Source organism: Simochromis diagramma, unplaced genomic scaffold (genome assembly GCF_900408965.1).
Source record: "Simochromis diagramma unplaced genomic scaffold, fSimDia1.1 OVJJ01000438.1, whole genome shotgun sequence".
In the NCBI taxonomy this organism is placed as follows: domain Eukaryota; kingdom Metazoa; phylum Chordata; class Actinopteri; order Cichliformes; family Cichlidae; genus Simochromis; species Simochromis diagramma.
This window is the reverse complement of record NW_024387263.1, coordinates 381665-396220: the sequence shown is the minus strand read 5'-3', so window position 1 is coordinate 396220 and position 14556 is coordinate 381665. Positions and strand designations below refer to the sequence as shown.

Below are 14556 nucleotides of genomic sequence, written 5' to 3'. Positions count from 1 at the left end.
AAGAAATGAAAAGGTTAACTGTGTATTTTCAGTCCAAGGTGACAGGATTCTTTGTTTTTATGGATAATGTAAAGGTTTGGTTGCAGGAAGCAGACGATCCATAAACTGAACACAACAGTAACACTCTTGATGTTCATCCAGATTTTCAACAATCTGGATGAAATAAATCCTGAAGACAGTGTCTAATATTTCAAGCATAAAGTCACGTTCAAAAACTTTGTTCACTGCAAACTCGAATTTCATCAATATCTTCTTTACACCTTAAAGCTGCGGCTGATAAGGCAGTCTGAGCTAGTCGCAGCATTAAAAACCAAAAATACTAAAAAAAATAAAATAATTTTTTTATTGAAGTTCAAGAGGAAAAGAAAATGAGAAATTAGACTTGGAAAGCTTCATGTCTTAAAAATAAACTCAGTTTGTGGCTCTAAATGATCTGATGGAACAAACTCTTATTTTGAAAGAGGGCACGTACAGGAAATGCCTAGGTTAAATCCTTACACTGGTACATTTGTTCCAATAGAAAGAGATCAATCTGTAATATATAGAAATGGCACGATACCACTGTTTTATGTCCGATACCATAAATTTGTATATCGGCCAATACTGATATGAATCCGATATAGTGTGTTTTTTAATCAATAAAACATCTTTAACATCTTGCTGCATTTTGTATAAGCTCAAACTCAAGTTAAAAAAAAAAAAAAAAAAAACCTCCAAAAAAACAACAGCACTAAAGCTATTCTGTTATACCCAGAGATGGGCAGTAACGGGTTACTGTAATCTGATTACTTTTTCAAGTAACGAGTAAAGTAAGGGATTACTTTTGCAAAAGCGGTAATTAGATCAGTTACTTTCCCGTAGGAACGCTGCGTTACTGCGTTACTAAAACCGTGATTTTTTTTGCGAGAATGTCTCATGACAGTGACGTAAGCGAGTGCGACGTTGGTGACAACAGCTGTGTGCAGATCAACAATGGATCACATATCGATTGTGGGAGAGAGTATGAGCATGCAGCGTTTAAAGCGTGGAAGTACTGACCTTACTTTGAGTTTGATTCCATAAAAAGTGACAAAAACATTAGTGTCCGCTGTGCGTGGGAAGAAAACTTCTTTTTACAGCGAAAAAACCCCCTAAACTTCTGAGCAAGCACCGAGTAGCTACGATGTAATGGGAAACTCACAGAGAAACTCGCGGATTCTTCCACTGACCGCGGCACACCTGCACCAGGGTAAACCTCCGCCTACCGCAGTCCTGCTTTACAGGTGAAAATAGAGCAACAGGACCGCTGAGTCTTTGACTTTATTTATTTTCTGCTGTGTTTTACTTGCATCTATTTGAAAGACTGAGTGTAAACACAAAAAATATTTTATTTTATGTGCTGGAATGTGCAGAAAATAGGTTTAAATGTTAAACTAATTTCTTCCAGTCAGAGAACGTTGCATATAATTAAGTTTTTGCTTGATGGATAAAGTTAAAAGATTAAAACTGATAAAACAAGTTTTAAAAAGAGACTTTTCCATTTGATTACATTTTGTATGATGGATTATGCAGAAAAAGTAGAATTGGGCTGAAAGATCTATCGCTTTATCACCTATTCAGGTTGTAAATCCTGTTTTTAAAAAGCAACTAAGTAACTAAGTAATTAATTTTGAAAATAAGTAATCCGTAAAGTAAAGGGATTACTTTTTTTGGGAAGTAATCAGGAATTAGTTACTGATTACTTTTTTCAAGTAACTTGACCAACACTGGTTATACCTGTATGCAAAAAATACACTGCACCCCAAAATATTTCATAGTTCAGCAAAACTGATCAATTTAATAAACTTAAACCTGCACCATCCTCCCTATTCTGGTATTTTAAGTAGTACTTAGGTTGCTTAATATTTCGACTAACTAATAGGGTTGCAAACTCCCAGCAAAAAAAAAAAAAAAAAAAAAAAAAAAAAAAAATAGGGAACCACCCCCCACCTCATGATGCTTAATCGACGTAATTAACTTTAATTTGATACAGTGTGAAAAAAAATGCACAGAAATTAATTATTTTTCAAGAATAATTAAATAGATTCAACATCTTTCTTCAACAGAACTGCAGACTGCACAGATGGTACCTTCCCAAAGGAAAAAGTACTATAGCTTACTAGGGTATATTAGACTTAAAAGATACTATATACAGTAATGGACTTCTATACATTTTACATCAGATTAAAACTTTGGGTGTAAGATTTAGATAATTAATTATTAAAAGCTGGACATTTTAAATGAGAATAAGAAAGAAAAGTATGTCTTTGTGCCCCCTTTTCCCTGTTCATGCCCTATCGGCCCCCCTGGCTAAACTTTGCTAGATCCGCCCCTGCACAGTTACCAGCCGTCAGCTGCTTAGAAAAGGATCCTGGTGTAGAAAGTAATATTAAATAAATTCTAACAACAGCTTATCAAGCTTAAACGTGCTGCTGTTGTTCAGCCGGAAAAAGCCGATCAGCTGATCATTAATCAGTTTCATGATTGAAGTAGCAGCAGGAGAGGGAGGGGGAGAGGATGAGAGGCAGTCGCTCCATATATCGGTTGTTAAGCTTAACGCTGGAATGCTTTACAAACATTCAGAGATTAACTTACACACTTGCTTTACTTCTCTCTGGGATAACTTTGGAGATGAAATTCCGGTTTGGTAGCGAGGCTCCGAATGCTCAACCAGACAACAGGTCTTCCACGCCACAGCCGCTCTATCACGTGATGCACACTGCTCCGACGTGCTACGGTTATGAGCCGAGTTATGCCATGTCGCAAGTTTTGCGAGGTGCTTTTTTGATATTTAATGGATCGGATAACATTTTTTATTTTCTCCAATATCCGATCCAATAATTTATGTCAGTATTGGACCAATACCGATACGTTATATCGGATCGGTCCATCTCTAGTAATAAATACTGCATCTGAATCACAGGCCATCATACCCAAACAAAGTCAAAAATAACCTCAGATGGATGAGATGATGGTAAAGGTTGATGCTTCAGCTCAAGCGACGCAGCAAACACAGCTTCAATCTCCTACTTTGACTGAGAACTCTCAGAATGAGATTGTTAACAACATGCAAAGACAAAATGACATTGCTACTCTACTTGTAAAACAAAACTCATCTTCTGTCCTCCCAGCCAGAAACATCCTTGTGTTTGATGGAGACCATTTACAATATAGATTATTTATGAATGCCTTTGAAAACGGAGCAGAAGCTAAAACTGATAACTGGAGTGATTGTTTGCACTTTTTAGAGTAGTTCATTAGAGGGCAGCCTAAAGACTTGGTGCATAGTTGTCAGTATTTACTTCCTGAGCAGGGCTATTCCAGAACTAAACATCTTCCTGAAGAACATTTTGGAAATGAAAGTAAAATTGCACATATGAAGATTATGAGTTGGACACCTATAAAAAGTGAAGATGTGAAAGGTCTTCAGTCATTTTCTCCAAGGATGTTCAAATCTAACACAACAAACTGTTTATATGAAGGAGCTGGATTTGCCTTTAAACATGAGAATGATTGTTTTGAAACTCCCATACAAACTGACTGAAAAATGGAGAGTTGTTGCTTATACGCTGCCAGAACGAAATGTTTACAGAGCAGTGTTAACTTATCTGGTTGCCTTTATAATAAAATCAGTGAAAGTACCATCATTTCCAGTGTTTGACAATATCCAAGACTCACAATCTGGGAGCTCTAAAGTTTCAAGTTCCAGTTTTTCCACAAATTTCAGCACAGTTCCCGGAGTCAAAACTCAATCAGCTAAAAACAAGACCACCTCCACTGTCCTCCATAGTTGCTTGTTTTCTTCACAGAGTAATCATTTCTTGTAGAAATTTATGCCGTTTAAAGCTAAAATGCATCAGGATAAGTTGATTTTTATCAAGGAAAGGGGAATTTGTTTTGGTTGTCTGAAAGTTGGCCATACAATCAAAAAGATTGTAGGAGTCATTTGGATTGCAATATGTGTCACCTAAAGCACCCAGGGGTTCTTCATATAGCGCAAAAGGAACCAGGTGCATCCTCAGAACAAACCCAACAGACGACAACCTCCCATGTCAACTTCTCAACTGCAACCTGTGGTGGCAGATTTCTTTTCTCATATATTAATCACATATTTTAATCGTATCACATTAGTAAGAGTAATATCACTTTCTCACTTAGTTGTATTCATGTGCACCACAAATGGGCCTTATGCTCTACACACACACTTGACACAGTGAGGCCATTGTTAGTTCATGGGAGACATTAAACAGATAGTGAGACTCCTGTTTATCAGGGATGTAAACCCTTAGGTGAAAGCCAAGCAGAAAACAAGGTCATAATTCTCTCTGAGAGGGAGAAGATTTTAAGGATGGGGCTGAAGGTATAGCCCCCTGGTGAGAGGGGCCAACATGTAAGAGTTCTTTGTCTGTCTATGCATTGAAAGATGTTAGGGTGGCGAAATTTCAGAGATGATCCTAGTGTTTTGGCTTGGATGTTTCTCTCCATATTGCAATATGTTATTAAACCATTTCAAAACGCTCACTGGATGTGTTGCAGGTTATTTAAAAGTTCCACAACATTTCCCAATTATCTATGAAGCCCACATCGTTTCTGGGACACCACTCAGACAGCCAGCAATTTAAGGAGAACATGCGGCTAAACATGTCACTCCTGGTCCAACTGGGGAGGGGACCAGAGAAAACTACAGAGTCTGACATTGGTTACATTTCCCTCAATGTCACCTGCTCTGGTCTCTGGAGGACAATTGTCTGTCTTTACCTTCGAATGTCTCAGAACAGAATCACCAATTACCACAGTTTGATCCCTGGCAGGTGTGTCACCGAGTGGGGGAAAATGGTTAGATACATGTACCAGGAGCTTCTGTTTAGGACTACGCTTCCTCCTCACCGTCACCCAGCCATCCTGTTTCCCTGGCTGCTCAGGACAATATGCTGGGGCCTATGCTACCTTCAGCTGCACCGGCTACAGGGGCCTGGCTAGCTACGGGTTGTTCAAAGCTACGACATCGAGTCTCCAATTCAGTAATCCTCCAGAGCTGCAAATAGGCTACATTTATTACAAGTATCGATTTTACTAAAGGAGGCTGAGGAGTAACTAGACGTCTCACACACTGAGCAGGAAAGTGCAGAGGTACAAGTGAAGAATCCATGCTGCTAGTGAGTCAGCTACGAGTCAAGCTAGCAAATCCTTAAAGACATAGTGAGTGAATACTGTGACTATATTTAGCGAGTGAATCAACAGAGTGCTTCAAGTTAGGGCATGTGAAAATTATACTATGAAATAAGACGTTAGATATAAGTTTTTAATTAAACTGGCTACACAGATAAGCTACACAAAAACACCACTATGTCGTAACAGCAACAAAAAATGATACTCTAGAGAGAGCCAACACCAAGTGAGAGCACCACCCAGAATGTGAATATGATGCCATTAACGTTTAAAAATTAAAAATAAAGCAGAGTAAGATTTACCATGAGAGTGTTATTTCAAGAGCCTGTGAGCATGCTCAGGTTTAAAAAGACATCAAGATATTGATGTGAGCTTGGGGCATCATGTGAGAGTTCATAAACAAATCAGTCACAACAGCAATGTTCATATTTTATAATATACAGTATATTTTTGTGAGTTTAGTTTTTTAACATTAGGTTAGGAGCTGACAGCTTTTTTTCCAGCATGCACATCGTCTCTACTGAAGCCAAATCTTTTTTTTATGTTCATGTTTTCATAATTTAGCTTTCAGCCTTTCCTCCCAGACCACATTCTTAGTGTTCAATCTAAGCACATATTCATACTTTGATCTTCAAACTTCTTTGAAGAATTATATCCCACTCACCACGATGCACACAGATCTCTGAAGAAATCCGATGCCATTTTTCCATCTGTGTGGCTACACAGCGATAACAGCCAGGCTCAGTCACAGTAGTCTGGACGATGACGTGAAAGCGACCTTGTTCTTCTTTATCCTGCACCGTCTTAGAAGGAAGTGTTTTGTTGTCACTGTCCCACCACTCAACTGTAGGTTTAGGAGAAGCACCTGGAACTTCACACTCCAGCAGCCCATTTTCTTTAAGTATTGTGACATACGGTTTTGGACCTGCACCTGTGAGCACATCATAGACAACAAACAACAGTGTTAACAATGTAACAATATGACATGTTATCATCAATTGTTTCTACTGTTTCTGCATAAATTAGTTAGTTTGATAAAGAAAAAGCAAAGCAGAGTACCACCTTAATCCTCCAGCATTGTTAACATGAGTCTGTAAAGTTTTTACCGTACATAACACTCATACCTTATAAAGAGATGAGTTTGGGCAAATTTGCAGAGAAAGAGAGAATGATGCATTAGAGCAGCTAGTCTATATATCCTTTGGTTGCAATCAGGGGCGATTCTAGGATTCCTTGCAATTAATATTAACAGAATATGCTACTTGCAAATCCAGTCTTTTTCAGCTTTGAAAAACTTAATTCAACTTTGTAAACATCAAAATTTTACCTTTGAAAATTATATAATCAGTTAAATGACTTATTGTCAGAATTATTTTGAATGAATAATCACAATTTTCAATATAATACACCACAAAGGCTCAGTTGTGTTGACCACAATTTTCAAAGTTATTTTAAAAACTATTTGTACCATATAAGAGAAACAATAACAGTGGAGCTACTCTTGCCATGTTTATGTTTGGAACTTTGATTTATTTTTGGGGGGTTTACAGGGTTTGTTTGGAGGTGTGGTCCTCAACCTTTGATCAGCTGTAAAACAGCCAGTTTCAGTTTAAGCGTTGTTTTCAATAAATTGCATGCTCATTTCCATGTCTTGTTGCATTTTTACTTACTTGGAACCTTGTTAAGAAATATGATTTTCATAAATAAATAAATAGATTAAAAAAAATAAATCAATCAAAATATGATTTTTTGCCCTTTTTCAAGTGGTCATAAACTTTTGATTGGGACTGTATGTTGTGTTGTTATTCATCTCAGGTTGAATTTGCCTAATTTTAAACTGTTTCTGTTGTTACACAAACCTTACAATTGAGGGAGTACTGTCTTTTTAACCATGGCTTCTAATAAACAAAGGAAAAAAACAACAGTAAAATAAAACTAGTACATGAGTCTTAAAAGAGATGTGGTCTGTCCCATGTTCTCTAACAAGGCAATGCAAAAAAAAGTTTCAAAAATATATGCATCAAATAATTTAAATGTAATATTACAGCATTAGGTTTGATTATGCTGCCCAAACATAAACCAAATCATCAAATAGAAGCTGTAACTTGGGTGAAAACAAAAGCAGAGGAAAGACTTCATATCGTCTTTTTTCATTTCTTTGCTTTTTGTTTTTTAAGTAGAAATAAAAATTTTATTTAACATGAGAATAGAATAGCCCTTTGCCATTGTACACAGATGACGAAACTGTACATGTAAAATGGCTGAAACATCTGAAAGGTATTAGAGATTACAATAAATACTTTTTAAATATAAAAAAATATAATCCCCGTTAACTACGATTGTGTAGCACACCAACACTGTAGCATAATTTTTTTATGTGCGGATAAAAAAAACAATATCATGAACATTTTTGCTTTAACCGTGGACTGTTAATAAAGATAATCTTTAGACCTTATATATAGTTCTCACCAAAACAAGTGCCTGTTTGTCTTTTCCTACTGCTTACACGTTCACATAAAAACAAACGAGCATGTTATCGTCAGTATCGGCACAAACAGGACTCACCTGGAAAGTTTCGGATCTTTAACCTTTTGAAACGCAGAGGTTGTATGCGACCTAATTTTACATGTAAAATTAATAAGTGAAGATACGTGATATTCTCCTGTTGAACGGAAACAAAGATACAGTGGTAAAACACATCGTTTGAAAGCTCAGATATTCTTTTTTCAGTAGATTCACGAATGTCAAAAAAATAATTTACGACATAAAACACTTACGTCTTTATTTACGTCAGTAAAAAGTTAATAACGTTACGGTTAGCATGTTGCATCACCATTAGAAAGTCGTTAATCGGACCAAAAATAGACATTTAAAGACAAATAGGAGCTCCTTTTAACGAACAAAACTCACAGATTAACTTCCGCTCGTTTAAATTCAACCGGGAGTAAAGACTTCCAGAAAAAAGAGAATTTATTCTCTTGTGAAGTTTTATCGGAGTTACAGAAACTTTTAAAATAAGAAGATTAAAAGCAATTTCAAAGCGTCGACGACTAATTTGTACCAATCATTGTAACATCTCTGATATCAGGAAACACCCACGAGCAAAATTAATCAATCAGCATCGATTGCGGACATAATATAACGACCTCACGACACCATTAATTCAGTCAGCCAATCAGAAATGAGCATCATTACGACAGCTACGTGGGTGTTTGATTGACAGCTACTCTCATCCAGTAGAAAGTCACCGCAGTGAAACCACTCTCAGTTTGAAGCCGGGAAAATCACCTGTCTGACCATATATGGAAGATAAAGTAGTTGGATTCGCAGTTACGATGGAACGAAAACAAATCAAAGAAAAGTATTTAATCTGTCAAAAAATACCCGATTAAAGTATAATAGATGTGTGAATCTTTGTTTTAATTATTCAGGACATCGTTTTGAAGTTGAGTTTAGCATCTAGGAACCCGTGAAATATAAAAAAACCTGAATGAATCCTTATTATTTGTTAACTTTGAAGAGATTTTTGTGGAGTTTAGAAATAATTTGTCATAGATTCTCTGCTTTGCAATTTGAATTAATATGTTTAATATCTTTAAATTAATTCAGAATATCAGCATGAAACTTGGCACATTTATTGTAGATTTAAAAAAGATGATATCCTGTAAATTTCGGCCTCCTAGCCCTCATAATGACCAATTAACTGTATTTGAAATATGAAGTAAAAGCTTAAAAACAACAAGGCTTCAGTGATTTCCTGTATAATCCTCTAACAAATGATCTGTGTCAGAGCTAAAGGTAAAACTAACAGACTACATTAAAGATCACAGATTTTACTTCACATTGTTGAAACAGGCAGGTATCAGATATTGAAGGTTTAGAAATTATTAAAAAGTTTATTCTGGTAGTTCCAGACATGCAGAAGTGCACATGACTGTGAGAGGCTCTAACAAGTTAATACGGGCTCTGAAAGGAAAAAGAAACAGGTTAGTAGTGGTAGGTTCTCATTAAGTTGGCAGTATAATAAATGCAGTGTTTATAGCTGCATTCACAGAGATTTTATTTTTTTAGGGCACTTCAGATTTTTGATATGGCGCAGGTGCAGGAGAAGCATGCATATGGGAAGGTCTCAGTCTTTTTCACCAAATATTGCAAATATCACTGCAGGTGTGCTGTAGGAGTGAGGCCCTGCCAGATGTGCATGCTGTTTCATCTGTAAATAATCAGCTGGTTTATAACAGCACTCACCAACAACAAGCTCAATGCGGAAGATTTTTTCACTGGGCTTTATTTCTGGGAATATACAGGTATAGGTGCCTTTGTCCTCCAGCCTAGTTTGTTTTAGTCTTATGGAGGCGTTTCCGTACTTCAGCTCTTCTGGATAATGTGAGACTCGACCTTTGAACTCCACATCTTGACCTGGCAGACCATTATTGTAATGACTGCGATTACGATACATGAACACCTCCTTTCGAGGGACTTCCTTAACCCAGTCAAACAGCATTGACTCAATGTTCTCATTGGTGTCGAGGGAACAGGGTAAAATAACATCATCATCTTCTCGCACAGTCACTCTGGCCACAGGTGTCTCTGAAAGACAAAGCATGTTTTAAACAGGGATAAGGATAGAAGAAAGTCAGGTATGAGGCAGGGGCAGCCAATCAGAAGAGAATTGGCTTAAAGCTCAACGTTTTTATTTCAGAAAGTAAAAACAACTTTCACAAAGATTAAAAACATAAAAATCACAATGCATTCACAATTAAAACCCTTCTTTATTTTTTCCTACAACAAGAATTCATATTTATTTAGTTTAGTTTCCCTTCATATTTTCCTGTTGTCATCACAGTCCCACCTGTATGTATGACTGATTTAAATAGAAGCTGAAGGAGCTGAAGAGCTCATTACAGAGAGGACTAACTCAGAGGCTGAGATAAACTGTTCCAGCAGTGTCCAAGAATAAAACATGGAGCTGGAAATGAGTATAATAGCTCATCTTTACTGCATGTATTACATTTCTGTTTACAGAAGTCAGAGGGTGAGGTCCATTAAAGAGAATAAATAAGAATATTTTTTTCTGCTAATATGACTGCATCCACATGAAATGCTCCTCCATCCTACCAACACACAGCTCCACCTGAGTAACATATATGTGATGACACTGTATTCATTTTTTTCTGTAAATAGAAATATCAGCTTATTCATGATTAGTTTTCTAATCTTAGAAATATTCTGAATCCTCAGCTTTATAACTGTAACAGTTTTCTATAACAGTATTACAGCTGACAACAGCCCTGACATGTCTGTGAGCTGCTGCTTGGTTTTTAGCCTCCTCAGAAGGATTTCATTTTAAAGTTTAAGGCCCCATCAAATACTGCAAGTTACTACAAAGCTGTGTGGAAAGATTGTGAAATAATTTCTGGTTTGGGGCAAAGATCTTCACATGATTAAGGAGGAATTTATCAACCTCTTAATATCCAGCAGGTCACCAGTGAACCACATGTGCTGGTGTTAGGTGTAGACTGGCTTTTAACTACACGCTAAACAAGCAGAGTTTCAGAAAGTAGAAGATGTTGCCTCTCAGTTCAAGTGTCTCATGAGCATTTTGGTCTTGCAGTTCTTCTCGTATGATATTTCTATTAAAGTGTGGCAAGTGCATAAAAAAATTCATATAAAGAGGTAGAAGTGAACATAATCCTGCCCCCAACCAGCTCACCAGGACCAGGAGGCTCATCAGAGGTTATCACACATTCAGGCAGCAACAGTGTCAACACTGTGAGGCCAAACATTTTTCACTGATAAAGATTTGAAACACATCCAGTCTGTGTCCTTTTCACCAGCTGAGCTCTCAAAAATCTGCCAGTTTGAAGCTGCACATCAGAGTCAGTAACAGCCTCATGTTAATGGGCCACACAGTGTTTTAACTCTGACTGTAAAAACCTCAGGAAATGGAAACAGGGTACAGCCACTCTCCATCCTTTTGGGGCCTGGCTGTGCCACTCCCTTTAAAACTGGCAGCAGGTGGAGCTGTAGTAACACATACAAGGAAAAATGAACTTTATATACTTGCCTACTTATGTGTTTATGGATGACTTCTGTGCTCCCTTTACTAATTAAGGATAATAATAATAATAATTTTATATCATTGTTGATGTATCTGAATCTCAATTGTTTCAGTTTGTAAAGAAAAAATAAAACACGTGTGTTTGCAGGAAACACAAACAAATACGCCACACCTGAAAAAAAGTCAGGGTGAAATAATGAGATAATCTGATCGTAAAAAATAAAAAGAACATTTTCATACTGTTGTAGAATTGCCGCACATTTATCTGCTCATTATTTCAACATCAAAATGCGGCTGCGTTAAACGCTGATGTCACAGGTGTAGACTCCGCAGTCATCCACCCGCTACAGCAGCAGCATGAACATCGTTAAAGCTCCATCCGCTCCTGTGAAACATGACTGCGCATGCACACATGATCAGTCTAAATCAATGAGCTTCTTACCGGATTCAGCAGCAAACGTCCGTCCGGACAAAGTCAGGAAACAGAAGCTCAGAAACAGAAGTGCTAGAAGCTCCATGTGTGCAGAAACCCTCTGAGGATCAAATACGGCAACTATTCTGTGTAACCAAGATCCGAGCCACCCCTCTCCTCTCAGCACTGACGCAGTAAAAATACAGTTTCAGTTTCTAGTGTCTTAAAGCAGTCCGCCATATCTGCCATAATTTCCGGTGTATTACGTCACAGCGTCATGGACTTTTAGATGTCACCTTTATAATATCAGTGACAGTTATACAGAAACAGTGACAGGAGGAAGATTAATGAGCAGAGTCTGTTTATAGAAACGGATACAGGCTGATGTAAGAGAGGAGAGGAGCATCTCCCACTGCAGCCTTTATGGTCAAAGCCAGCTGCAGTTTTTGACTCTTGAAGATTACTAAAATAAAATAAAATAAATAGTTAAGCGTTACTATATCACCTTTGTTGGTTGTTTTTTCCCCCTACATCTGTATGAAATCTGCATAAAACAAAGAAAAAACGATGGCAAGGTTAGCAATTAGTAGGACTTACCTCTGACTACTTCAAAATAAAAATGTAAATAATTTGATATAATTTCCAAGGATTTTGAAAGTATGATGTTGTGGAGGTATGTAAGAGAGATCCCAATATTCTACTCCAACTTTTAATTCAGCTTCACACATTCAAGGCGCATTCAGCCCAATCAGCAACTATTTCATTAGGTACACCTGTTCTATTGGTCATCACAGTAAACATTCAAAGGACCAAAACCCAACCCTCTCACTTCCCCTAACACTGTGTGTGAGTGGAGCCACCTGGTGGTCCACCACAATGTGATTACCTACAAATACTTAGTGATACACTTGATTAATCAGGTCTTAATTCAAGTTTTTGTAAGAAAAAAATAATTATGAAGCTTATGAGTAAGTTCAATAAGGAAGATGTATGGTCTCACATCTGTCTGCTCCCAGCTGCTGGCTAAATCTAAGCTTCACGCCACATCCACTTTCCCACGCTATCAGGCTGCCAGCCACACATAACGTCACACCACGAGTCATCAATAACAAGAGCCAAACAGGTAGCACTACACCTAATCAATATTTTACAGTTTTTCTCAGTCACTTTGGCTCAATTCTCACAGCAGGAAATTCACCACTCATCATGCAGTTCTCACAAACATCAGGGCATTTTTCATAACACAGTCTCACCTGTGCAAAACACACTCCACCAATAAAAACCAGTCAGTCACTCCAACTGTGTGATGAATGAATAAAAACATTGCATCAGACTTTAAAGACTGAGTCATCAAAATGTTTAGTTTTTGTCTCATGAAACCTCACTGCCTCTGGAAAGAGTTCTGCACACATGTCGGCCTCATGTAGAGTAAAAACCTTTCAGACACAAAAATGAGATGTGAAGGATTTTTTTATAACATGGAGGAAAGCAAAATGATCCTCATGAAACTATGTGCATCAGAAAACAGACAAAGAAAATGATCTGAGAACATCAACAACAACTGTACAGTCCAGTAAAGTCACACTTACATGCATTCGGCAACCATTTTATTAGGTACACCTGTTCCACTGGTCATCACAGTAATCCAAATCTCTAAGCGACCTTTCACCTCAGCAGCAACTCAAAACATTCAGACATGTAGACATGATCACCACAGCCTGCTGGAGTCCAAACGAGCATCAGAATAAGGAAGAAAGATGACTGATTGCGGTGTGGTTGTTGATGTCAGACGGGCCGGTGTGAGTATTTCAGACACTGTTGATGTGCTGAGATCTTCAGGATTTACAAGGAATGGTCTGAAATGAGAAACTATCCAGTGAGCAGCAGGGTGGAAATACTTTGTTGATGTCAGAGGAGAATAACCAGATTACTTTGAGCTGATAGAAAGACAACAGCAACTCAGTCGACCACACTTCTTAATGAACCACGCAGAAGAGCATCTCTGAAGGCACAACACATCTGACGTTGAAGCAGATGAGCCACAGCAACAGAAGACCACACTGAGGGCAACAGCTGTCTGCTAACAACAGAGGCCACATTTACACCAAAATTAGACAACGAAGACTGAAAAACACTCCAAAGGCCTCCACAGTCACCCAGAGGCGGAGCCAGACATTTGAAACACCCGGGGCTTAGCCCAAAAGGGTAGTATGCATGTGGGATTTTTTTTTTCCCTTGGGGGGGGGGGGGGGGGGGGGGGGGGTAGAAATGACTGAAAGATTAATTGGCTCTGTTTTGAGTTTTGTTCAAAAAAGAATGACTTCATATAGGGAAAAATATATATCACATATGCAGGACACCTTAAACTAGTTTTTAAATTAAGCAGCAAGGCAGAACAAAATCAGGCCTGTATCAAGACACAGGGACTAAACCCCAATTCAACCAGACCCAGAACTGATCCAGAATTAAAACAGGACTACAACAGTTCAAAATCAGGACTACTTAGGATTTAACCAAGACAGAACCAGAATCAGAACTAGATGATAGTAGCACTAAAAATCATCATAGACCTGCACTACATTTATTTTTTAATTTTACCAAAGTACAATATTTAGATTGAGAAAAGTTTATATAATTATTTAGCCTTGTTGTGCAAACAAGCCTGCATAACTTAATAAATATAGAATTTGAAAAATAACAAACCTAAAAAGAAACACTAGGTACGAGATACATGAGGACCTGTGATACGGTGATACTTTGGTAAACGACCATTTGACTAACATGTGTGTCTCACCTGCTCTTGTTCCCTCTCTGTTCCTCTCTCTCCCTCTTTGTGCTGACAATAATCAAATATACAGTTGAAACCAGATATTTACAAACTCTTCAGATAAAAACA

At 37.7% G+C, this 14556-nt stretch overlaps 1 protein-coding gene across 6 annotated transcripts in view; it reads right to left on the bottom strand.

The window, feature by feature from the left end:
• The window catches only part of LOC120715374 (V-set domain-containing T-cell activation inhibitor 1-like), a 69740-nt gene extending 57675 nt beyond the window's left edge, over window positions 1-12065 (bottom strand). Inside the window, exons 1-5 of one of the 6 annotated variants that reach the window (XM_040002339.1) lie at window positions 11691-12065; window positions 9436-9777; window positions 9146-9153; window positions 7753-7774; window positions 5852-6118 (exon numbers count right to left, since the gene is read on the bottom strand). In XM_040002339.1, coding sequence (XP_039858273.1) covers window positions 5852-6118; window positions 7753-7774; window positions 9146-9153; window positions 9436-9777; window positions 11691-11766 — 715 coding nt within the window. In that variant the 5' untranslated portion in view covers window positions 11767-12065. The remainder of the gene's footprint in view (window positions 1-5851; window positions 6119-7752; window positions 7775-9145; window positions 9154-9435; window positions 9778-11690) is intronic. The other 5 variants (XM_040002343.1, XM_040002344.1, XM_040002338.1 and 2 more) reach the window with 5 other exon arrangements.
• Between the last annotated feature and the right edge of the window lie 2491 nt (window positions 12066-14556).